At 53.6% G+C, this 25789-nt stretch overlaps 1 protein-coding gene across 1 annotated transcript in view; it reads left to right on the top strand.

Moving 5' to 3' along the window:
- LOC115944520 (uncharacterized) overlaps positions 1 to 25789 on the top strand; it is a 45196-nt gene that overhangs the window by 16950 nt on the left and 2457 nt on the right. Inside the window, exons 6-14 of the mRNA XM_081816803.1 lie at positions 557 to 610; positions 5185 to 5238; positions 9520 to 9573; positions 13658 to 13702; positions 14478 to 14531; positions 16246 to 16299; positions 21177 to 21230; positions 22721 to 22792; positions 24173 to 24208. Of these exons, the coding sequence (XP_081672929.1) occupies positions 557 to 610; positions 5185 to 5238; positions 9520 to 9573; positions 13658 to 13702; positions 14478 to 14531; positions 16246 to 16299; positions 21177 to 21230; positions 22721 to 22792; positions 24173 to 24208 (477 nt within the window). The remainder of the gene's footprint in view (positions 1 to 556; positions 611 to 5184; positions 5239 to 9519; positions 9574 to 13657; positions 13703 to 14477; positions 14532 to 16245; positions 16300 to 21176; positions 21231 to 22720; positions 22793 to 24172; positions 24209 to 25789) is intronic.

Here is a 25789-nt window from a genome sequence, read left to right as displayed (position 1 = left end):
TTTCATGGGGGGAAAGAGATACTAAAAGCGAGCTACTGGTGGTAGAACGTTTGGGACCCTCCAGACAAGAGGATGGTAATAATAGACCATCTGTTCAGGCCCTGGTCAGCCTTTCACTCGCCTTGGGTCCTGTGTGCGCAGCAGCTCCAGATGCTCTGGTCTTGGGCCGCGTGGTGAGGACCGGAATTTCAGGCAGTGTAGGGACAGAGTGCAGAGCTGGACCCAGGTCTTGTGGACCCCAGGACCTGAATATCTTCTTCCCCCCAGACTTCTCCATCTTTAATTCCCCCCGAGTCTATGTCATATAGCCAAAATGAGACCCTGTCTGCGCACCCACCTGCGTGATTGTGCTCTGCCTGGGGCACCACCTGCCTGTGGTGGTGGTGCTGGGGGGGTTTGGGGAGGGGCAGTGCCTGGGAAGCCAAGAGACAGAAGCACCCATTGCTTCTCGCCAAAGACCCCTTCCAGTCCGTGAAGGCAATTCTATGTGAGATCATGTACTTCCAGAAAAGCCGATCTAAGATTTAATGGTGTTTTTATGTCTTGGATCTTTTAGGGGAAAGAAGGTCCTCCTGGCCCCCAAGGTCCATCTGGATTACCCGGAATCCCAGTAAGTGGCATTTAAAAAAAAACTGGTTTCTCCACTACAAAAATGAGCAAACAAAAATAGATTCCACAACTGTTAAAGCAAGGCATGGTCCCTAGGGGAGTTTCCAGGGCTCCAGAAAATGAGAAGGATAATCACTAACCAAAGCCAGGTATGTTTTTGGTGGGGGTCAGTCTTTTTTTTTTTTTTTAAGATTTTATTTATTTATCTGAGAGAGAGAATGGGAGACAGAGAGCATGAGAGGCGGAGGATCAGAGGGAGAAGCAGACTCCCCGCTGAGCAGGGAGCCCGATGCGGGACTCCAGGATCATGACCTGAGCTGAAGGCAGTCGCTTAACCAACTGAGCCACCCAGGCGCCCCTGGTGGGGGTCAGTCTTAACCTCATTCTTTCATGCAGTAGGTGCTGTTGTTGACTTGTGTAGATGGCGTTTGCCTCTGTCCACACACACACGCATGTACATACAGAGTTGAGACAGCACACGCACACATAGGCGTGCACAGCTGTGAAAATTCACTATCTGTGAGAATAGAAACAGTTTGTTTCCCACACTGGTGTTAAATGTTCATGTGCTCATTAAATTTTACATAGGCTCTACCCAATAAATATACCATAATATATATGATCATTCCTCTGTGGCCTCAGAAATTGTACAGTTATTGGAGAAAACTATAATAAGCTCGTTCACATGCATGGCCCTTTTCCGTTTTCTATTCGATGGTCCACAAAGGTGGGGTTGACTCGTCAGGTACGATAATATCTGAGGTTCTTGATACATACCTCCAGATTACTTTCTACAAATACTGTTCTGGACTTTTACATTCACTATACTTCCCAGTGGGTTGGAGCTCTTCAGGGTGTTAGTAATAAGGCTGGTCCAGGGAGGCCATGTGCTACCTTCTCTGTGGAGAATGAATCCCTGTGGGGCTCGTGGACTGGCCTGGGCCGACTGCTGGGGCCTCTACTGGCCACAGTCTCCCACCCCTGCCCTGCATGATGATGGGCTTTATTGCGGCCAAACTGGTTTCCTTTTGGTTCCTAGAATGCTCTGCATCCTCTCCTCTACAGACCACAGAATTTTGCACATGCATTTCTGTCTACACAGAATGCCCTTCCTCACCTCTTGCACCAGTTGATGCCTTTGATTCTTCCCTTCCCATCTCAGGCATCAGCCCTGGAAAGTTCTCTCTGTCCCCCCAGGCTGGGGCAGGCTCTCCTAGTTTCTTTTCCTTTCTTCCTGAGTACGCATTTGAGCTGTAGCACATCTTTATTTGTGTAATGGTTTGATTAGTGACCACCACCTCCATTATGCATTAATTGATTCGCTCATTCAACCAACTGTCTTTAGGAGCCTACTGTTTGCTAGACCTGGGGACAATAGAGAGGAGTGCCTGCTAATCATGGGGCGATGCTCTAGGCCATGGGTTCTAGAAGACCAGGCTTTTGCTTCCCACACATAGTGAACACTCGGCAAATAGTAATTAAAGAAACAGGTGGATGAATGAACTGTTCTGCGAGAGCCCTCCCTCCTGGAGTAGCTGATAAGTGCCCCCCTCCACCCAGGAGGCATTTCCCGGGCACCATCGACGGTCCCTACAGCCACGAGACCCCGAGGTTGAGTAACCTGTGCAGGGATGTGAAACCCCTTTTGGTCTAAACGGCAGCCCAGTAGCCTAGCCTGTCCTGGCAGCTGGGAAGAACTGACTTATTTAATTCTAGCAATAGTGAAGCTAGGGAGAGAAAGTCCCGGTTTGGATTTGTGCCAACCCCTTACCACTAAAGTCTTAGCGTGCAGAAGAGAGACCTGCCCTTAGGTGTGACTATGTGTACTATGCAGACCCCATCCTGTGGCTCAAACCTAAGCCAAGCCTGGGTGTGTGCCTCCCTGGTGTCCCATGAATGGACCCTGCTTTCCTGTCTCTCGCCCCACCCCCACTCCCAGCCTCCCTGAACTCCTTTGCTTCTTCCATGGCATTCCTGCCTCAGAAACGCTTCCTCTCCCTCTGCCTGGACAATAAGAATCCTCATCGCTTTCTTGTGCACGGTGCTCACCCCCTGGCGGGCTCCGTGCAGAGAGCTTTCCGCACGTTAATGCATGTACCCCGTGCCTCGGGCCCCCTCAGCCGTTCATCCTGGGGTCCCAGCTGAAGGTTTTCTCCAGGAGGCACCCTGAGCTTCCGCAGTGGCTTAGGTAGAACTGAGCTGTGTTTCAGGAGCCCTCAGCCCTGTGCCATCACAGCAACCACACACGCCTGTTCATCTCTGTCCACCCGCACCACGCCGTGGGCCAGCACAGCGCCAAGTACTGACCAGGCCAGCATGCGAGGTACCAGGAGGACCCAGCCCTCATCCCCCCTCGCGCGCAGCCTGAAGTCTCATGGAGAAGCCAAAGAGAAAAGGAAGAAACCATTGACACAACACATGATGCGCTATATGATAGAGGGGGACCCAGGGGCCACAGAGCCCAGGGGTGGATACCCAAGCCAGACCCGAAGGGGTATCTGGGGAGGTGACATTCAAGGAGAGTGTTCAAGGTCAAGTAGTCTAGGCAGAGAAAGATGAGAAGAGGCAGGAAGAAGGCCTTTCAGGTAGAAGGAGCAACATATAAAAGACACGGTCGTATTTACGTACAGGAACTGGCTATAAGAAGTGTTGAACGTTAAGAAGTGGCTTCCACGTCTGGTAGGGGCTGTGAGGGATGCAGTGCAACCTTCTGCTGACACTCACCGAGCACCCACATGATGTTTTGTGAAGAGGAACAACACACCTCCCCATTTATTAAGCACGAGCTCTGCGCCATGCTCTGTACCAGAAAGACCCTATATATTCCTCTGCCTGCAGGAGGTGAGAGCGTCCCTGCAGTTTATTGAAGGTGCAGAAACAGGCCCTGAGATGTTGAAGGTGTCAGCAGCCCGTCAGCTAGGGGCAGCCCTTCTCTCTTGCAAAGCCACCTTTCCTTCTCACACGATTCGCTAGGCCACACTCAGCCCACCTTTGCTCTTCCCCTACTGGTGCTCGTGCCTTTCCCGGCGACCTCATGTCTGTGCCAGGAGTCCTGGGGTCTCCCGCCAGCCTCCAGCCAGAGTTCGCAGGTCTGCCCGTGTCTCTTCCTGCGGCATCGGCTTTGTCTTCCGTGCACGGCTGCGGCTACATGCCTGGGGAGGAGTGGTTTCGGGGTTAAACTCTTATTTGAAAAGAGGACTAGTACAAGGGCGCCTGGGTGGCTCCGTTGGTTAAGCGTCTGACTCGTGGTTTCAGCTCAGGTCATGATCTCAGGGTCCAGGGTCGTGGGATTGAGCCCCGCATCAGGCTCTGCACCGGGTGTAGAGCGGGCTTGCAATTCTGTCTCTCCCTCTGCCCCCACCCCCACCCCCCTTTCTCTCGCCCTCTCTGGGGCAAAAAAAGAATGCAAAAGAGGATCAGTATAGCCTGGCCTTGGCAGCAGCCCCGCAGGTGTATGTGGTCAAGTCATCTGTGCCAGGAGCAGCGTTCGTGAAGAGTTATGGGTGCCACTGAGCATCGGCCAGCAGCCCAGGGGGCCAGTAAACTTAGATTCCTGTCCCCAGTGGCTTCCCAGCAGTGTCAAGCTGCTGACGTCGAGGGAACTGATGAGGAATCATGCACGGTTTCACGAACGCCTGCAGCAGCACGAGGAGCCCCATTGCTGGGGCCATTTATCGATGCCTGGTTTGTTCAGCCTTGCAAGCTGGAGCATCGGTTCTGAGCCGCCTGGTGACGCTGCGGGGCAGGATTGCCATCTCTTTTTAGGAGAAGGGAACTGAGGAGCTGAGAATACCAGTAACTTGCCCAAGATCATATGCCTAGTAGTGCCGGCAGGGTTCAGACCTAGCCTGGTTTGACTCAGTTTCCCCTCTGTCCTGCTGCCTTGTGGCTTTCTTTCCCCAGACCCCACCCAGTGCAGGTGGCCCAGGATTGGAACCCAAGTCTGTGTGATGTCATAGTCATTGTACAGAATTATTTTCCCACTTGCAGAGGCTCCTGAAGAATACTGGTCTCTTGGATTAACACAAGGCTTATGGCGTCCTCCCTTAGAGCGGGAGGTTGGTTACAGGGAGGGGGATCACAGCTAGATTTCACAGAGAGAAAGGCCAAGTGTCCATGCAGAATCCTTGCTGTCATTCTCTGAGCCCCTGTATGTTCGTGGGGCTGTGCCCCGTGCTCTCCTGCATCTCCTCACCATCTCTGTTGGTAGCCGCGTCCTAACCTCCTCATCACTATGTTCAATCCAGGAGGCCCAGCTATGAGGCACCGTTGTCCTAAGTTCGACTTTGGGAAATGTCCAGTGTGGGGCTTCTTTAGATCAATAGCACTGATAATGATGCTGTTGCAATTCATTTCTTTTCCACTCTGTGCCAGGCTCTGCGGATCAGAGATCCAAGCCAGAGTTGTGGTGTTGGGAAGGAACCACGATGTCAAACCAGTTCTGTCTGTGGACACGCCCCCGGAGCCCCTAAGGGCGGCTGTGGCCACGCACTAGGCGTGCACCCCCAGCAGAACCCCATCTTTCCACCCAGCACCCTTGGCCAGAGATAACGGTTAATTTGATTTCTCTTGCAGGGAGAAGAAGGGAAAGAGGGCAGAGATGGAAAACCAGGTCCCCCCGGCGAGCCGGTAAGGGGCTCTAAATTTCTTACAATTGTGCAGGCCAAATGAGTAATTTCTCAGCAACAACCGCTCTGTGTTGAGGAGCTACTATGACTCAGGCATAGTAAGAGTTACTTCATTTATTTCTCCTGACCACCCTGCAGGGTGAACACTGCTGTCCCATTATACAGCTGAGAAAACCGAGGCTCAGGGAGGTGAAGTGATGGGCCCAAAGTCACACGATGGGCTGGTGACAGAATCAGAACCGGATGCCAGGGCTTCTGCCCATCCTCTGCATTTTTTTCTTACTGCCCCGTGCAGCCTCCATCCCGTTGACTTGGGAGGGGAGCTGGGGCAGGTGAGGCCCCGCTGGAGTAGAAACCTGATGCCTGAAAGCCCGTTATCCCCACGGAAGCCCTGAGCTTCTCCCATCAGCTCCAGGTGGTGGGAGTTGGCCCTTTCTTCAATTCTGGTATAGAGCTGTAGGGTTTTTCTTTTGTTTTGTTTTTCCTTTTTCTTTAACGTTACCTGTCCAGGACACAGAGTGAGGCAGACGGAGTGCACGTGAGCAAGTCTCTGCCTCAGTAGCTGTTGGCTGGAAGTGTGAGGGCTTTCTGCACACCCAGATCTGTGACCTCATCGTTGTCCTGCCACAGCTGGCCACTGTTCTCCCCTGTGGGTCAGGGCCCATGGTGATGGCACCTTGGTCTCCCCAGATCCCTTCCACAGCCTCAGCCTCGAGGGGAAGCTGGAAGGTGGTGTCTGGGCTTCGAGACCCGGCTCCCCACATGCCCACCAGTAGGAGAGTAGTTAGTGATGGGGCACACCCAGTCGCATACTAAGCAGCCCCGAGGAAGGAGGAGGACGCCCTCCCGACACGGACGTGAAACTCCTCCAAGATGGATTGTTAAGTAAAAAAGCAAAGGTACAGAGCGGTGTGCTTAGCCTGCCCTATTTAGTATAAAAGCAGGCCTATGTGTATTTTTCTAGTGTTTACATAATGGCAGTCCGGGGGACTCCAAAAGCACCTCTAACGGTCGTCACCATCCACCATAGGGTGATTCTGGGCAGAAGGGGCGCAGGGGCGCAAAGGCAAGTCTATGCTCTGTGGTGAGTGATTTTATTATGGAGCCATTGGTATGCATTGCTTGCTGATAACATGTAATTTAAAATGAACCGAAATATTTTATGCCAAAATGACAAGCACAGCCAGAAGAAGACCCTGGCTCCAGATGCTGGCTCCACTCCAGACCGGGCCCAGGGCCTGGGGTGAGTCGGGAAGCGTCTCCGAGATGCTTTTTCAATAGAACGAGAGTCATAGTAGCAACTCGTTAGAGTTGCTGGAGAACCCAGTGAGGTGAGAAACCGGCAGAAGGCATCAGGCTCGCCTTACTGTTGATGACTTCACCAACCCCCCTGGCTGTGACTCCTGGTGAGGTCAGGGCTCCAGAGCCCTTAGATTAGAGCCGCGGCTTGGGATAACATAAAATTTTCTACAGCGAGGTTTATGTTCCATTTAATTTGTTTGGTCATAAACCATTATGACTCGTTCCACACCTTACGCAACTTGCCAGAAGCACCTTCTTTAACATTTTTCAGCTCTGCCAGATGCTGGAACCAGAATACACTGCTGAGAGCAAAAGAAAGCGCTCCTGGCAGCGAGCAGAGTCCAGAGCGCCCGCCAAGCCGCTGGAGGCTGAGGCCCAGCAGGGTGGTCTGTGGCGGGCACGTGGCAGTTAGTGGGGTGAAAATGTGGGAGGCGAGAGAGGACAGATATCACCACCGGGTGCCCACCTAGGGCTGGGGTACTGACGCTTTGTTACATTTTCCACTGTAATCCCCAGAAAATCCCCATGGGGCATGGTGTCATAATTGCCCCAGATGAGGAAACGCACAGAGAGGTTAAGTGAGCTGGCCGAGGTCACACAGCAGGTAAATGAAGCTGCCAGGACTCACGCCCCAGAGGCTGACCCCAAAGGTCAGTACTGCAGAACAGGAAGTCAGCTTTTCTGTGGGAGTGTTATTCTGAGAGCTGACGTTTATGGTACAGGAGGACTGGGGCCCGTGGTCTTCATTTGGTCTGTTTATGGATCACCTCCTCCAGGTAGGCCTCAGGCATAGAGCAATATGAGACCAGGTCTGTTCTGGGTACATGGGGGGGGACATCAGTCCCTGAGGAGGCAGGGCTGGTCCTGCTGGAAGAGGTGGCCCAGCAGCTCCCCTCCGGGGGCGTGCCAGAGTCCTCCAGGCATGCATTCTGGAATCTCAGCCTGTGGCCAGTGTGATGTCTTCTCTGTCTGAGCTGCTTAGGAAGTTGGCATAGGAATGAGCAGTGTCAGGTCGCGTGAAAGCAGCCCTTTTAGAGACAAGGATTATGTTGCAGGTGGGGTCTTTGGGAAGTGACCTCAGGAAGCACCGAGGGCAGGAGGAAATGAGACAAGGAGAGAAGGAAAGCCACAGACGTCAGGCGAGTGAGGCAGGCAGCCGGGCCACGGTCACTGCAGACCCTCTGAGAATTGGTGAGGAGCACACTTGCCGTCCTGCTCCTACCCCAGCCAGGCTATTCATCCATCCATAGACCTGAAGCCCTTTTGAAATCGAGGATTGCTCCGGGAGGCAGCAACTCGCACATTAACTTGCACACCTCGGTGTCACGCACCCCCGAAGGCCAATCTGTGCATGGGCCTCAGCCTGGGCGGGAACTGTTCAGCGCTGACAGGTGCCCTCCTCGGTGAGCCAAGGGGACCTGCTTGGGAAGCAGCATTCACTACAGGTAGTAGGTAGTTCGTCTTCACGTTGGCGTAGTCCTTCAAGTTCCTCTGTGTTAGGGACATGGATGGACAGACAGACAGCAGTAGATAGGTGGATAAATGATGGATGGGTGACTGGATGTGGATAGATAGATGTGTAGATACATAGGCAGCTGTTTGAGTTGCGTGTTGTGTAATCTTTATTAGGAGGCATTTGAGCTATAATTGTGGTGTAGGATGATGTACGGAGACTCTAGAGCCAAAATACCTGGATTAGAACCCCAGCAGTGTGACCTTGAGCAGATCACTTAACTTCTCTGTGCCTCAGTGTTTTGCCCGGTGGATAACAATGGCGCCTCCCTCATTGGGTTGTAGTAAGGACCCAGCGACTTACCATGTGAGGCACTCATCTTGTGTCTGGAATGTGGAAATCCCTCAAGAGTTGCTGTGCGTTACCATTTTCCTGCTGGTGACTTGGACCAACGATGACCATGTCACTTGACTGTGGAAAGCATGGGAACCAGGCTAGGCCGTGTACCCTCAGTCACAGAGTCCCATGAGGGCGACTGTGCTGAGTTTGCAACTGAGAACAGATCCAGGGAAGGGAAGGGACACTGAAGATCACACAGCAGTGCTTGGACCAAACACCAAACCTGGAAGTCAGGGCTTTGTGTGTCCTCTTTTCTGAGATTTCCCCTCCACCAAGGACGCCCCTTTCCCTCTCCTACCCTGCTCTTGGGCTCCGTCTGATCCTTGGGGTTTACAAGCTGTGAAAAGGAGTGGAAACTGGGGGGTGGGATTTGCCCTCCTGTCACAGTGAAGGTGGGGCCAGGTGCTACCCCATCTTCCATCAGTCTGACAGGCCCTGTCACCATCTCCCTGCCCCTCCACACACCCACGCTGACCACATCGCCTGGGCTCAGCAGCCAGGCTCCCATTGGCTGTTATTTGTGGCTGGTTCTGCCCACGGAAGCACTGGGACGCTGGTGGTGAGGACTTTGAATAGCCCGAGTGTCCCCATAACTTCTCGGCATTAAGAGAAGCTGGACCGGGGAAAGGAGGGGTAGATGACAGGCTTCCCTGTCCGCGGCAGCTGCTGGACGAGAAAGACATCCTTTGGGGTGGTGCACCCAGCTGGGGCTCAGTCTGGCCATGCTGTTCATTAACTCGGCGAAGCGCTAGCTTCTTGGAGCCTCAGTGTTCCCTGTTGTCACATGCGATAGTTGATGGCTGCCTTGAGGTGCTTTTGTGAATGAGTACAGAGTCATTCGTAACGAGGATGTCTGCCTGACTCTGCATCCAGACCAGAATGCTTCTGAGGACGATCAGGGGCCACTAGGAACAGTGGGTTCAGAGACCACATCTGTGCAGCACAGTCCGAGGAAACCAGGAGCGTGGTAGCTGGGTACGCTGGCGTGATCCGTGGGCTCTGCAGTGGGGCACAGCGTCCGCGGAGCTGGTCGGCGGGGTCAGAAACGGGCTGGGGGAAGTGTGACAGGCGCCAAGCAGCGAGATCCTTATGACGATGGCCCCAAACTCTTCTCTTCTCTACTCTCAGGGCAAAATGGGAGAGCCTGGTCTGCCAGGACTGGAGGGAGCCCGAGGCCCACCTGTAAGTGCCTGTGTGTGTGTGTGTGTGTGTGTGTGCACGTTGTCCATGTAGAACGCAGCCGTCAGCCTCACGGCTCATACGCTGTGCCCGCCCCACCCTGGATTTCCAGAAGTACCTCTCTTCCAAGACATCGGTGCTTCTACGAAGTAATAAATTCAGTTCTTTCACGAGCGTGGCTATAAAATGCATTTTCAAAATTACAACCATTGTTGCCATCTTGTTATTCTAAGTTTTCTTTGTTCTTAACCTATTTAGTATGATTTTAATGGGCTTTCTCTGGATGATAGGACCTAAAAATAAATCTTATTTTTGAACACTTTCCGTGGCTAAAGGTTTTTTCCCCCCGATTATAAAAGTAACCCATTCTCATTGTATACCAATGACAATGATGGCAAAAATATAAAAACAATAAGAAAAATAATGTTATAGAGAATATAATAGAATTACTCATAATTCTGCAACACAGAGGTAAAGCTCTGTTAACATTTACGTGTATTCTTTCTAGATCTTAGGAATGTATGTATGAAGTCTGTATGAATCTGACTCTTTTCTATGTATGAATTCTGACATTTATATTTATATATCCATCTATTTCCAGCTTCCAGGCTAATGTACATGTAAACATGCATAGATAATTTTTCTATAAAAATGAGTTGTATATTTTGGGGTTGGGTTTTTTTTTTTTTTCTAAATGTTTTACTTCTTCATAATTTAAAAATTGCTTACATAATCCCATAAATTTGGTTTTAGGAAAAAATATATTATTTTTAATGACAATCCTAAAACCCACTTATCTGGCAAGAAGTAGGAGATCAAAATGCCACTTCTATTTCCTTAATGTATTTTTCTGTGAAAATCAATAACTCACCTGGCTAGCATTCAGTAAGAAGGAACTGAAACACAAAAATCAATTTCCTTTTTCCTAAATCTCCTTGCCTTTCACCTGATTGTACTAGGAGAGCAAATCTAAGAGTGGGGAATACTACCTCCTGTGTCAGAATTAAAACACAGAATTAGTGGCTGGTTTTTTTTAAGGTGGTTCCTGGCTTATTGGAGGAGAGGGTCTTCCTTTTAGCCAAAGGGATCCATTTGCTGGGACCCACGTTGAGGCAAGACCCATTTCTCAGTTGAGACTTGCAAGGAATCCTACCTCGGTGCAGGGGCAGAAGCTAGAGACCCAAACAGGTGAAAGAAGACCCAGGTCCTCTGGCTGGCAAGATGTAGGTCAGAGAGCCAAGCTTGGAAGAACCACACAGTCTTTGAGATAGATAAATGTGGGTTCAGCTTTTACTTGGTCACTTATTTTCACCAAGGGACCGTTCTGAACCTCTGTTTCTTCTTCTATGAAGTGGGGATCAGAATGTCTCCCCCTTCTGTAGGGTGGTTGTATGCATTAAAGGAGATGATGGAAGGTAAAATTATCAGTCAAGTGCCTGGCACAGTCTGTTAAGCTCCCTCAGTTGGTATTTCGGTCCATGATCATACGGGAGGAGAGCACACCAGGGTCCTGGCTCTGAGCTGGCTGGATTGGGGATTCTAGTGTCTTTGAGGATGGTGCTGGGACCCAGGCAGGCCCTGCCTCTCTCCAGGGAAAGAAAAGTGGCCTGTTTTGAACAGCGGTGAGCACGGTTTATCTCTTATTCGATGCTGATGGCAACTCTGCAGAAGTAGGGTCTATCCTCATTTACAGATGTGGAAACTGAGTCCCAGTGAAGAGAAGTAAAGCACACAAGATCCACAGCTACAAAGTAGGGAGCCATGGCTCTCTTCCATACCTGACTCCAAAGTCAGCCTTTTCCATAGATTAATTCTGCAAAGCGATGCCTGGCAGGTACTTTATTCTTCTCAGTTTATAGATGATGTTAGGACTCTAAGGGGAAAGCTGACTTCTCCAAGGTACAGCGGTTGAATCTGGGATCAAATCCAAGCTGACTCCCTTTACCTCCTCCTCCGCCTGCTACTGACACTTCCTGGCTACTGTGACAGGCCTGAATTGGGTGACAGTGTCTCATCTCATCCTTACTGTAGCCCATCAGACAGGGGACACCTCCCCGCGTTACAGCTGAGGCCCCCGAGGCTCAGAGTGGGGAGGTGAAATGCAGCCACTTAGCTGGGGGCTTTGCAGGGGTGTGAAACGTCTGGCGGGGCTCCTGACCTCCTTTGTCCCCTGCATCTCTTGACCTCTGAGAGCATGCACCTGTCACCACACCGCCTGCTACTTGCGAAGCATCCCCAGAGCCCCCCTCCCAGAGGCAGGAGAGGTCATACTTTCTTATTCCCCACGTCCGGAGAGGCAGGCTAGATAACACCTCTCCAGGGTAAGAATCCCCACATGAGAGAGGCCGCTAGGTTGTCTCTCTTTTCGGATGGCCAGGCTCTGGTGTGGTCTTCTCCTCGGCAGAGTCTTCATTTGCTTTTTGGAACCAGGACCTAAAATCAGGGCATAAGGTCAGAGAAGAGCCTGGCAAAGTCAGCCAGGAGGTATTTGGGCTTGGCCCTGGAGGGTCCAGTTTGGCCACAAACTGCTGCCTCGTTGAGTTGAGGGGTGACCTTGAGGAGGGCGTGCTTTGCAGAGAGACAGACCTGGGCTTGAATCACGACTCTCCTGCTTCTAAATGTGCTAGAGAGGCCTGAGCCTCCTGCTTCTTACAGAAAACGGGAGAAATACGGTGCATCTCCCGGGACCCTGTTACAGGGCAATGAGAGCACAAGCCTGCAGCACAGGATGTGGTAGGGGCTTCACGCAGGGGTTTTCCTCCTTCTCCTCCTCCCCTGCTACTGCCCTGCTCCCTCCCCTCCCCACTGCGGGCAAGGAGCCAGGACAGGCCCTCAGCCCAGTCTCTCCTAGCCACTTCCCTGGGCCGCATCGGCCCGTCTGTATCTGTGGGAGGGTGCTGGACAAGGGAGGTTCACTCCAGGCCCCGCCTCAGCTATGTGCACAGGCATCTGCCCACCCAGGTCCCTGCTCTGTGCCCGCCACTGGCTGGGGACCAGCTGGCTAGGGCACTCAGGGCGGTGGAGCTCAGAGCGGTGCTCTGGCAAGGATGCCTAATGACAAAGGTACGAGGAGGGCCTTTGAGAGTGACCATGTGAGCAGTGAGGGAGATGGAGTTGGGGACAGGAGGCTGGTAGGGAGGAGGCCTCCAGCCAGGAGCAATGTTCCAACGAGCAAGGGGTCTGCCAGGAAGAGAGGACACACATGGAGCAGGAAGGGAGGCGTGGAGTGTGCAGTCCACCGAGGACACTGGGTCTGGGATGTGGCGCAGTGAGGTGGCCAGGTGGGCAGGCGCCCCTCAGGTGGAGACCATGAATGCCCTGGGTCTCAGCAGGTGGGGAAAGCATTCTGAGACCAGGGCTGGAGAGAGGCCATTCCCACCTGCCAGGAGTCGAACCCCAGACCGAGCAAGGAGAACAGTGGAGAAAGGGTGAGGGCAGAGCCGCTAGATCGGAATCAGATTACTTTCTGGCTCTGGGACTCTGAGCGGGTATTTTCTCTCTCAGAGACTCAGCTTTCTCATGTGTGAAATGGGGATTAGTACACAATCAGCTTGGTCTGGCTGTTAGAAATGATCGTGTCAGCTCTGCTAACAGCTTCTGCTCAGCTCCCAGGGCTTGGTGCTCGAGTAATAGATCCCCAGGTTGCTGTTATGTGCAGGGAGGCCCAGCACCGTGGCCCAGGACGAGGGTGTTGGGTGGGACCGGCCACAGCCCCAGGAACAAGGAAGGCACCTGAGACCCACCTCTGGGGTGAAGGCAGTGTTGTTGTCTACAAGGGAAGCACCTGCCCCAGGGCCCAGGCCGAGGGGTTGCAAGCCAGGTGGTGTGAGATGGGGAAGATGAAGCTCGGGAGACACGTAGGGTGACCCCTCGACTCTGGAGCATTTGTGGGATTAGCCCTGCAGCTCCGCCCGTGGTGCCCCTGATCATCCTGTCCTCCAGCATCGAGGGCCTGGCCTAGCCTGGGGTCCAGAATGGGAGGTGTCCAGTGAGCCACGGTGAGCGGGGGCAGGACTCGGCTGGACCACCACACCACTTCTCAACTTACCAGCCTGCTCTTGGGTGGAATAACTTCTCTTTCTTCTAGGGCTTCAAAGGACGCACCGGCGACTCTGGCGCACCCGGTCCCCGGGTAAGTGGGCGTCTAGCCGTGGAGGTCAGCCCAGGCGGAACTGAGTTGGTGCTTCTAGACGGGGGGTCCTGGCCGGGCAGGCCAGCACAGCACCTGGTCCCCTGAGAGAAGACAGTGGGCATCACGGGAAGCATCATCCCCGGTCGTGGTCTGGTTTTTCTAAACGTTCCTTTGGGGGCCAGACATTGAGGTGCGACCTGTCTGACCCAATCAGCCTGGAGTCAGGGCGCCCCTTTTGGCTGTGCTGTGCACAAGCTGTGCAACAGGCCCTGAGCTAATGTGGGGAGCGCTTCGGTGCATCCCGGGTGGAGAGACCCCGGAGCCCACACTCTTACCCTTTAGCTTCTTCCCTGACCTTCAGATGCCCCAAACAGAAGGAACCTCGGAGGACCACTGGTTAGTGGGGTCTCGGGTGCCTTCCTTGTTCCTGGGGCTGTGGCCGGTCCCACCCAACACCTGGCCGCACTCTGTTTAGTGATGGGAAAGCTGAGATGTCTGATGGGTCAGCGGGTGAGGAGGTAGAGTTCCAAGCCCGTTCGCATGACCCTTGGCTGGTGGTGTGCCTGCAGGTCAGAGAGGCACAGTAGGGTCCAGGCTCTGGAAGATGGCTGTGGGGGCCCTGCAGACCCCGGCTCCATCCAGGACTCCATGGGGCTCTTTCTGGTGGGCCGTGTTCCTGGGTCTTTCCCCGGCCAGGTGTGCAGAGACCTGGCAGGTGGCATTCTGCGTTCTCTTCCCTCACAGCAGGTGTTTTGTTTCTGCTTCCCCCTTTTAGGGAGAGCCTGGTGCCATGGGGCCCCCTGGCCGGGAAGGGTCACCCGGAAAAGATGTAAGTGTGGGTGTCCTGTGGGGCCTGGCTGGGCCTGCGGGGGGGGCGGGTGGTGGAGAGAAAGTGGAAAGTGTGCATCGCTTAGGGGTCAGGAGAAACTACCTGGGGAGGGGGGTTGATGCCTGCGGAGGTGGATTCTCTCAGCACTGGTCAGTGCTGTCTCTCCTGCCAGCCCCTCGGGTCCTCCCTGGAGTCCTGAGGGGGCCCTGGGATCTGGGTGTCCGGCCTCACAGGCCAGTATCTGTGCCACACGGTAGCTAAGGAGGCTTTGCTGACTTCATGGTGATCCAGCTGTTGGTATCCGTGGAGGCCTGTTGGGTCCGGCCTCACGTGGGCTTGAATTGCGGAGTCTCTCCCAGGTTATTTCTCCAGCTGCACTGCTCTGCAGCCTCAGGAATCCATCACGGCCACCACTACCATGAGCCGTGTGGCACTTCGTATCTCTCACCTGCTCTCACTGGCTTGCTGTAGGGAGCAGGCAAGATGTCTTTTACTCTAGTCGTACAGACAGAAAACCCGAGAGCCGGAGAGGTCCAAGGACTTACTGGTGGTCGCCCAGGCTGTCAGAGGTGGGAGGACATCATATGTGACATCCTACAGGGCCAGGTCAACATGTGTGGACAGCAGTTGACCTCCTGGCAGTGGGTGTTTGGTCAGGAGCCTGGGCACAGGGTCCTGGGACCCCATTACCTCCTTCAGGACCTGCCTTTAAACCCCGGTGAAGGGCATGCCGCCTGTGTCTCTTAATGCGCATGGTCTTCTCAGCTGATCCCCCACCATGAGATGGTAGAGCTGGGGGGGGTCTTAGAGGAAATGCCACCCAGCTCCCATGTCTCTCCTCTCAGTAGCAGAGTCAGCTTGATAAAACCGGTCACACCCTGTGTGCAGCTAAAAACAGAGCAGCTGCGTTGACCTGGGCGGGGCCTCTCCCCACCCTGACCCCAAAGACACCCCGGCCTCTCAAGGCCAAAGAGCAGCTTGAAAATCCATCCCCCCTCAATTCAACTTACAGCAGAGTGTGTGGAAGGAGCTCCCCAGGCAGGGGTGTGGCGGAGTTCAGCTCCCCCCGCAGGTCAGGCAGCAGCTGGGACGGGAGCCAGGATGCCGGATCAGGGGGCAAACGCTTCGTCCCCTCCTTCTCAGCTATAGGTGTAACTCTCTTCATTGTACAGCTTCATTTCCTGGAGTGGTTGAGTCTAGTCGGTAAGGACCACAGCCACGCTTCAGTGTTTTCATTCATAACGTGGGAGAGACTTACCCCCATGCCGTGAGGCTGCTCGGAAGATGAGGTGGTACCGAGTCACTAGCACTTTATACCCTGCCAGGGGCCGGCTGCATGGGTAGTGTTTTTCTTACTCCAGTGACTGCGCAGCAAGTGTGGGTCAGGTCACTGTCCAGTGAGTCAGGAACAGGACTGTAAGACGGCTTCTCTTCTCTGGTCGCTTCCCTTAGTTCAAGATGGCGCTACCGGAAATCACTGTGGGATCAGGTGCAAAATGTCGAAGCCAGAAAATAAATAAACCGTGTGCGTGCATTTACTCATCTACGGGAGATGAGCCTGTCCGTACCTGGAACCTCCAGAGATTAGTGATGAAGCATTTGGACAGCTAGCCAGTTCTCGTGGGGAACTGGAAGAAGTTTGGTCCACATTTGCAACTTTGTCTCTGTCCTTTGCAGGAAGCCACTCTGATAACGTGATGTCTCTCTGTTCCAGGGTGATTCTGGACCCACAGGGCCACAGGGTCCCCAAGGACTGAGGGGGCCCCCGGTGAGTGTTTCAGCGTGTCACCTCAGTGACATTTGGTTGGTGCATCAACCCTGATGTTGTTTACAAATGGCAGGATGTCTTAGCAGGTGGAAAAGAGCCACGGCCCCAAGCCCCACTAGTGCCTCCTACCCACACCCCAGGCTGTTTTCTAGGACCACCTACCCACCATGCAGACATGTGAAAGGGGCCACCTGGCATGGCAGGGGCCCTGGACGACTTCCCTTTAGGTCGTTCTCATATCTGCTGCGTGATCTGCGTATCAGTTTGCTGGGGCTGTCGTAGCAAAGAACCACAAATTTAGTTGCTTCAACGACAAATGTATTGCCTCACAATTCTGGAGGCTAAATGTCTAAGAAATTTACTGTCTCACCATTCTGGAAGCCAGAAGTCCAAGATCAAGATGTGGGCAGCGTTCGTTGCTTCTGAGGGCCGTGAGAAAGAATCTCACTTCCATGCCTCTCACTTCGCTTTTGGTGGTTTCCCGGAAATCTCTGATGTTCCTCAGCTTGTGCAAACATGACCCTGATCTCTGCCTCCCTCTTGACTTGGTATCTTCCCCGTGGGCGCGCCTCTATGTCCAAATGTCCCCCTTGTATAAGAAGATGAGTGGTGTTGGATTGGGGCCCACCCTGCTCCAGAATGACCTCATTAAGCTAATTATATCCTCAGTGACTTCATTTCCAAATAAGGTCCTATGTTGAGATAGCACAACTGTGATCCATGCTAATGATAAAAGGAATAGTGCAAAATTAAAATGAAAAGAAGATTCCCTTTCCACCCCAGCCCCCTTCACTCCAGAGGGAGTCACTGTTAATAGCATTTTGTGTATATTTTAAACTACTTCCAACACAACTATAAGCCTATCGATAGAATACGTGTTTGTTACACAGCACTTCATCTTGGTGGCTGGCTTGTTTTGTATGGTGTATGTGTTTGTATGTATATTTGGAACAGGTATGGAGTAAACCAATGAGTGGATAACATGTAACCTAGATATGTATGGGCTTCCTGGGTCTAGGGTAAGTGGCTGGTAAGAGCTGTAGGTGGGATTTGAACCCAAGATTTTCTGACACCAAATTCAGTGCCCTGCACCTACCATGGCCATGTTCTTTGTCTTCAGGACCCTACAGGAGGTACCTGGGGTGGGTCTTAGGCACTGGAATGCTGCATCTTTTTGGAGCTCACCAGAAGGAGCCACTTTCTCCCTTGATGGGGCCACAGTGGCTCACACCCCGCTCCCCACCCTAACTCAGCAGCCTGTGGCGGGGGCAGGGTTTCCAGACGCCTTCCACACCCATGGGCCTGGGTCCCAGGGGGCTGAGGAAGAGCACGAAGGACAGCCTTCAGACCAGGACGCGGGCCACCTTTCAGCCGTGAGGCAGGAGTCCCCTGTGTGTAGTGATAGATACACTGTGTGCTGGGGGTTTGGCTCCAGGGTAACATCCATGCTCAGGAGCAGAGTATTCGTGCTTTCTGGGGTTTCCATCTCAGCCCTGGCTTCGAATTTCCCACTCTATAGCGGCAGCTCACTGACCGTGTCCATTTCCTCTTTCTACAATGTGGCATTTGTTCATCCGACAGCACGCACTGGCTTACAGAGCTGAGTGGTGTGTTCTGCATTCACTCTCCCATTGGTGGGGTCCACCTGCAGATCCTGGGGGCTTCAGCACCATCCCGATATGCAGGGACCAGGAGGCTACCCCCAGTTTGGGCTCTTTACCAATGACAGTCCCTGCGGGCCAGCCCCAAAGCCCAGGCCCTCTGGGGCATGCATTCCTAGTGGGGGTGCTGTCGCTTCCAGGGGGCAAACATTGGTTCTTGGGATGCCGAAACCCCTTCCTCTTTATATAGATATGCATGCAGACCAGAAACAGATACCCAGTGAACCTGTGGTCTTAAACTTCCATACAGGATGAGGAGACTAGGCAGGAGTGTAAGGACAGAAAGTTGGAGAAACCCAGCTCTTGAGCCCACAGGCATGGAGTGGCGGGCCCTGGGGCCCCTTCTGGCCCGTCATCAAGCTTCCTTCTCCAAGCTCTGCAGTTAAGCTGCGTCTTACTTGTTCTGTGGATGGGGTGAGTTCCTTCACCTCCCCTGGGCCTATTGCTTATCTGGAAAGTGAGGGGAAGTTGCAAGATCCAGCAATTAAATTGGTGAAATGATGGAATAGTGTCCAGCCCTCAGAAAGGGCCTGGTAGGTGGTCAGTGGTCACCCTGGGCTCCATGCCGGGCTCTGCTCCTGGAGGAAGGAGAGGGCTTGGCTCTGCCCCCCTCCAGTGTCTCCTGGCACGAAGTAATGCTCCGTAAATCCCTGATGAATGCCAGTGTGTCCAGGGGCATGGAAGAGGGAAGGGAAAGCCGCGTGTGGGGATGAGCGAGGGCTCCGGGGTGGGTGTGTGGGGGAGGAGGCCCGGGGCCTCACATGCCACACGCAGGAGGCAGGGAAAACCCGAGGTCCCCAGAGGCAGTTTTGTGTTTTTCTAACTTGCCCCCATCAATTCTGAGGGACCATCATAAGGACTTGGTAACCAACAGTAAACTGCTAGAGTGTGCCAGACACTTCCTTGAATGCATCAGGTTATCACTGACGACCTCCCTCGCTCACTTGGAATTGATTGGCCTTCCCCAGTGAAGGGAAGTTTCCTGGCAACCTTCCACATCACCTTGAACCAGACACTGAGTATAGGAAATGCTAGCAGTCCCAGTGCTAGGGACCACACGAGCATTTGCCTAATTCACTCATGGAGTTCTCCCCGAGCCCTGTGAGGCTGGTGGTACTACTGTCCCTGCTCCCAGATGAGAAACGGAGGCACAGAGAGGTCAGGTAACTTGCCCTAGATCACACAGCAGGTAAGTGGCAGAGCCAGGGTTTGGACTCACATCCAGGCAGTCTGATTCAAGTCTGCAGCTGACGTTCCCTTCTCGGGAAGATGGGAACTGGTAGGAGGGGGTCCGGGACAGGAGTTTGGAGCGCAGAGCAGGTGAAGAGGGGACTGTGGCTTCCATTCAGGACAAGTGGGGGATGAGGAGTGGCCTGCAGCCCAGGAGGGAGCCAGGTCCCAGCCCCAGCCGGCCTCCCGCGCCCTGACAGGTGACAGGTGTCTGCCCCGATCTGCCCCTCCTGTGTCCTCCCCCTGTGTTGGCACCACATGCTAATGTGTCTTGGCCCTTAGCCTCCCTGCAATCCGGAGAGAGCAGGAGGAGAGAGATAATTACCATAGGGATGAGCCAAAGCACATATTTTTAGAAGGACACAGATGGGTTGGTGGGTGGGCGGAGGGAGGTGCCGGGAGGAGCCACCACGCCACATTCCCTGGAGGGGTGAGTGGGGGAAGCCACAGAGCCACGGGCTTCTCCAACTGCAACACTCCCGTGTGGATGCTGTGCTTTCTCTGTGCCTCGGCCTCCTCATCTGTGATACAGGGATAAAGACAGCCACTCTTCACGCTTCCTGGCAGGATTACGGGAGATGCGCCGCGTGAATCATCCACGATCACACGTACGCTGCTCAGGCATACGATGTGAGCCCTATTTAATCATGACCACCGGGGTAACACTGGCTGGGCTCCATGCTTCCTGGGTTCCAGTCTCAGCCCCTTCCCTTCTGTCTCAGGCAGGTGGTGTAGACATTCTGTGACTTGGTTTCCCCATTTATAAAATGGCAGCGTTTGAATCTGTCGTGTGCAGGGAGTTCAAGCATGTGAAGCCGGCGTAGAGGGAGTCCTCAGGCAGCGTGAGCTGCTTTTTACTGTAACATGGCTCCATGAAGCTGACTCACTGGTGACTGTGTGCTTCACAGATTATAAGACATTAGCACTTTTTGGTTACAGGATCAATGGAGAGTGGTTTCCTGTGATGTTCTTGGTTCCTTCTCCAGCAGAGTTTCTTCTGTGTGTCTGGCACCGTGCTAGATGTTGGCCCTAGACAGAGAGGGGAGATGCACGGATCTTTGGGCTACTCCCAGCAGGGAAGAGCCCGGTGAAGACACAGCCATCTGGTGGGGGGAGCTCCCAAGAGGGAGGAGAGTGGTGGGCAGAGGCAGTGACCAACCCAGTCTGCTGAAGCCAAGCTTTGAACTTCAGGCTTAATAGGAATTTGTCTGATCCTCAAAGGTATAGCTAGGAGAATTCTTAAACTTTCTGAGTTCTACACTACCAAGGATCTTACTGGTGAAATACATTTATCAAAATGCCAGAGTTAAAGAATGCTAACTCGTCTGGGTCAGTCCTGGAGTCTGGATTGAGTGGACCTTCAATTTAGTAGCTGCAGGATTCTGCACGGCCACTTTTCTTGTCTGTGTCATCATCCTCATCTCTTCAGGATAACGGTGCCCCTAGTGGAGGAGTAAAATGAAATCAGCACAGGGACAAGCATCCTAAACTGAGAATAGCATTGCAGTAATATGAGCACTTTTGTGTTGCTCCTTAAGACAGGATCTGAGTTGAAGGATGAAGGATGGATGGATGGATGGATGGATGGATGGATGGATGGATGGATGGTTGGACGGATGGATAGATGTTAGGATGGGTGGTTGGATGGATGGGTGGATGGCTGGCTGGCTGGCTGGCTGGCTGGATGGGTGGATGGATGAGGTCATGATTATTTACTATGCCTGTGCCCTGAGCAGCACTCACCAGGCTAAGCTTTATCAAGTACACAAACTCGTTTAATTCACAATATTTTGAGGTAAATGTTATGAGTTCCTTTTAGAAGTTGAGAAACATCCCCTGAGTAATGACATGGCTTACTGAGAGCCATGTGGGCCTGAATGATAGCTGCTGGTATGAAATCAGGTCCTCCACATCCAGCAGTCACTCTGTTCCTCGATGTCCTGGTGGAGGGTCCTGACAGATGACTACTTGTGTTTCTTCTACCAGGGTAAGAATGGATCACCGGGATCTCCAGGAGACCCTGGCCCCACAGGAAGTCCTGTGAGTACTCCCCCTGCTGTATGGTAGAATCAAGGCAAGCTTTGAAATGGGCATGCCTTTCACATTACAGATGGTATGTTCTCTATGCTAGAAGCATCAAGAGAAAAATAAGGGGTTTGAATCATAGAAATAGGCTGGAGGCAAGAGAATCCAATAAGGACCTCTTTCAAAGTCTAAAATGCATACAATTATGCATTGAATCTCTGTTGTCTACTACCACAGGCATCCAAAGGTACAGACCTACCAAGAACTAAAAAAAAAAAAAATGTATAATAAGGTTGCACAGTAAACATTGCATATTTTTAGAGGATGGGAGGACAGGGTGAGGTCCCCAGCCATTCACATCTCAGATGACAGGGTAAGTGTGTAATATGGGAATGGGTATAGGACAGACTTGGCTGAAGAGGGTCTTCCTGGTGGTCAGGAGGTGGGGGATGGGGAGAGCAGGAAGGAACGATGGGTAGGATCCATGGGTGGTGGAGAGAGGGTGGCATGAATAATCAGAATCCAGGTCCCTGGATTTGGGATTAGGTCTGGTAGATGGGGGACATGGTGGGGAAGATGGTTCTCTGATGGGTTCTGAGGTTGGGTGGGTCAGATCCTGTGCACAGATTTCCTCCCAGCCCAGGCTTCTTGTATATTTATTTGCTAAAACTGGCAACTCTGTTCAGAAGACCACTTCCCTCAGGGCGTGGTGAGTTGAGCAATGATTGCACGAAGCATTGGGCAGACCACTTGGCCGGCCAGCTGTTGTCATTGTGGAAATGAGGGTGACGGGCCCATCCTGGTTGGCCAAGAATCTTCCTGGTTTTAGCACAGAAAATCCTGCATCTTGGGAAACCCATCATTCGCAGGCAAACCGGGCATCTGGTCACCCTAGTAGGGACACGTCTCTCTGTTAGACCAGGGATGGCTGCACTAGAGGGGCTTAACTCCTTAGCACATGTAATGACGTTCCTCAGAAGCCGTGGTGTGGGGCTTGTCACCACTGGTGAGACCGAGCAGACGGGATGGGACAGGGCCATGAGCCTGGCTTCACGCCCAGCGCAGAGCTGGCCTCAGAAGAGCTGACTCACACATGCCTGGAAAGGCTGGAACTGAAAGGGTCCTAGAGCTATTGCCAAAAAGCCATCCTACCAAACCATGAGCCTCGCTGTGCTATTGGGAATAAGTGCACTACCTTGCTGGAGGGCTCCTTGGAGAGGCCACACACACAGCGGAGTGTTTCTGTGCCATATTTGTCCCATGTTGCTTCTGTTGCTTTGACTGGAAAGAGATGCTTCTAGTCTTGCTGCCCCACCCCCACAGTGCTGTCAGGACTCACAGTAGCCATGCCTCTCCCCGACCCCCTGCCCTCCCATACAGGAAAGGGGTGTCCTTCTCTCTGTTGATGTCTCAGGCCTTCAGAGTACAGCGGGGTTATGAGGTTTCTGAGTCTCCTTGGGCCAGCCTTTGACCTTGCAGAACCAATGCCTGTTCTCCCTCTGCAGGGCCAGAAGGGGAACAAAGGAGACCACGGCAACCCGGGACTCCCTGGCTTTCTGGGTCCCCGGGGGCCCCAGGTAAGCTGAGAACTTCCTGGGGGCCAAGACGCCTAGCTCTGGGGGGAGGTTCAAGGGCAGTATGTTTCCTGCCACCCACTGTGTCCTCGGGTCCACCTGCTCAGGTGGCATCACCGGCCGTGTGGTCACACTCATGTCGTGGTTGGTGGGCAGTGGTGTGCACTCAGCTGCGTGGGATTCTCAGCTCCACACTCCCAAAGTGTGGGACCTCGGGCCAGTCTCGTAGCCTCTGTGCCTGAGCTTTGTCATTATTCAAGTGGGGATATAAGAGCGCACACCTCCGGTCCTAGAGCTTCAAGGGCCCTTCCAAACCATTGTAATGATGACCGAGTTTGGCTGCAGGGTCAGAACATGTGGGTGGTTTCCTGAGGCCACGTGGTCAGTCTGCGCTCCAGCTGCTGCTTGAGCCCAGGCCTCTGGACTAGAAAGTGGGATCCAGAGACGCTGCCAGGGGATCTTTGCTCGGTTTCTGGGCTGATGGATGCTGGGGAACTCAAATATGTCCAGCCAAGTTCCCGGTGCATACTGCATGCCATGGTCCACACCGTGGGCTGCTGACCACAGGATCATGGTGGTATGTCCCACGCAAGAATAGGAAGCATACCCACGTTCCCGTACATCCCCTCTAGTTAATTCTGACCCCCGAGGGTGCCCCTGCCGCCCAGCCAGCCCAGCCACTCCAGGTGGCAACCTTTCTTTTGCCCATTTCTACCATGTAGTTTAAGCCCTAACGTGGCTCTGTCCACTGATTTTTACTTGAGCCCTTCCACTCCGTGGCCCAGCCATTAAAGGCCCCAGCCTCCTCCTCCCTCCCGTTAGGAACACCCTGCCACCAAGCAGCAGTCTGGTACCCACACTTCTAGACTTATAGCACTCGTGCTTCTGGTCACAATAATAGCAGACGGAATTTGGGCAAGGTCCAGCTTCTGCTCCCGTTTCGCAGATGAAGAAACTGAGGCACAGAGAACTTGAGAAATTATAAGGACGTTGTCCAAGGTCGCAGAGCCAGTGGGTGAAGCAGCCAGGATTTGAATGCGGGCAGGCTAGCTCCAGAGCCCAGCGTCACTGGCGTCTTGTTTCTCGCTCTGAGCCTGCTTCTCGGGACCACCCCCTACCACAACTAGACGCTCTGTAAAGCCAGTATCCTGGAGTCCCAGCCATCCCTTTGACAAGGAGCCCAGAACCTGTGGCTTCCCCTCCCGCTCTGGGGCATTTTTTTGCCGCCTTCTGGCCAGGCTGATGAGAGAAGCCTGCTTGAGTTGTCCTTGGTTGGCTGGACCATCGATGATCGTCTTTGCTGGAACATGACTTGAGTGGAAATGTTTTGGTGACAATGTGATGATGCCACAGAGCCTCCTGATACTCTGTTCTGTTCCGTAGGGAGAGCCAGGAGAGAAGGGAGTCCCAGGCAAGGAGGCAAGTATCGCATGGTCTGTCCCCTCGGCCCCCCTTTCCTGTGGGGGACGCGGGAGCGGGGACACGGGAGCAGCTTTGGGGGCGGCAACATGCGTAGGCTCGGCTGGGTCCCGCCCTTGCTTCGGTGCACTGCTGTCAACATGTGGATCCTCTCCAGTTTTGCATGGGGACCCTCATGGAGGCAGCCGGTCCCGGGCACCTTCTTGACAGCCTCTGTCCGTGGCCTGTCTCTGGGTCCAGTCTGTCGACAAGCCCTGTCAGTGGCCAGTCCAAAATGCCTCACTCTGTCCAGCTCTCTCCATGCCTACTGAGGACCCCAGTCCGGGCTGCCATCACCTGACACCTGCATGATTGCAGTGACCACCCACTGGCCCCCTGGGTCCAGCCCCCCGCCCCCAGTCCTTTCCTGCCTGTAGCTGCCTGCAGAGCACACACGAGGTCATGCTGCTTCCCAGGCCAGTCTTGGCTCTGCCCACCCCTGCACGGTGGGAGTCGGGTGCCCTGGCCCTGCCGATTCCCCTCAGCCTCCGGGCCCCAGGTGCTCTGGACCTTCAGTTCCCCAACATGCCAAGAGCTCTCATACACATCGGGGCCCTTTTCCAAAAGCCCTCCCCACCCCACACCCCTTTGCGCTCCTGACCCTGCTCGTCCTGAGGTCTGTGTCAAGGTGTTGCCTCTTTTGACTTTTCTTCACAACCCACGAAACAAAGCGATGCCCCACTATGCAGTGTCCTCGCACCCCGCTGTTTGCCAGAGCTCAAGAGCCCAGCACAGAGGAAGTAGCAGAAATATTTGATGAGAAACGAGACTGAACAAACACAGAGAAAGAAAGCTACCGTCACCACCTTGTCCATTTCCAAGCCTGCACGCCCCCTGCATGAGGAAGACCCCCTCTCACTCTGCATCTTGGGGTTACTTTCTCAGCTCAGGGAGGGAGGTGGGTGACTCCCTGAGAGCCGGATCCAAGGGCTCTGGTCTGAAGAGCATTTGCCCCCCGTCCCAGCCATGCTTCCCACTCACGGGCAGATTGCTCGCTCACTCACCAATGCCTCCTTCCTCCCGCTCCCTGGATTGACTAGAGGGGAAATACCACCAGCTCCTCATTTGTCTGAGAGCAGGCCCTGAGTTCTGCCCCGAGCTGACCCCATGCTCTCCCCCGGGTGAGCTCCTGCCTCCTCCCGCCCCCTGCACACCATGCCCCAGTTCCTGTCTCCCTGCCTCCCGACACACAGTCATGCATTTTCTCCCAGGGCTCCCGAAACACCTTGTTATACTTCTATTAGAGAAATAAAGGGGTCTGTGGCCTGTCTGTAAGAATCAGCTGGGCCCACCTCTAGCTCTCAGCTGGGCTGTGAGCCCCGTGAGAACAGGGCCGTGTTCTGCTCCTCCCTCTGCACAAGTCAGGGGCTGTGGGTGGTCCCTGCGTGAAGGGGTGCAGCAAATGGGGCCAGGGCTGAAATGACAGAGTGTTTGCTCTCCTTACTTCCTTCTCCGGAGACACCTTCTGTCCCGGGAGCCGGAGATGGGATGTGAGCCCTGGGCTGACTGCTCTGCAGTTTGTATTCTTTTTTTTTTTTTTTT

Source organism: Leptonychotes weddellii, chromosome 4, assembly GCF_054177405.1.
Source record: "Leptonychotes weddellii isolate Sample4059 chromosome 4, ASM5417740v2, whole genome shotgun sequence".
NCBI classification, from domain to species: domain Eukaryota; kingdom Metazoa; phylum Chordata; class Mammalia; order Carnivora; family Phocidae; genus Leptonychotes; species Leptonychotes weddellii.
The sequence above is the reverse complement of the archived record's forward strand: the minus strand, read 5'-3'. Positions and strand labels throughout refer to the sequence as shown.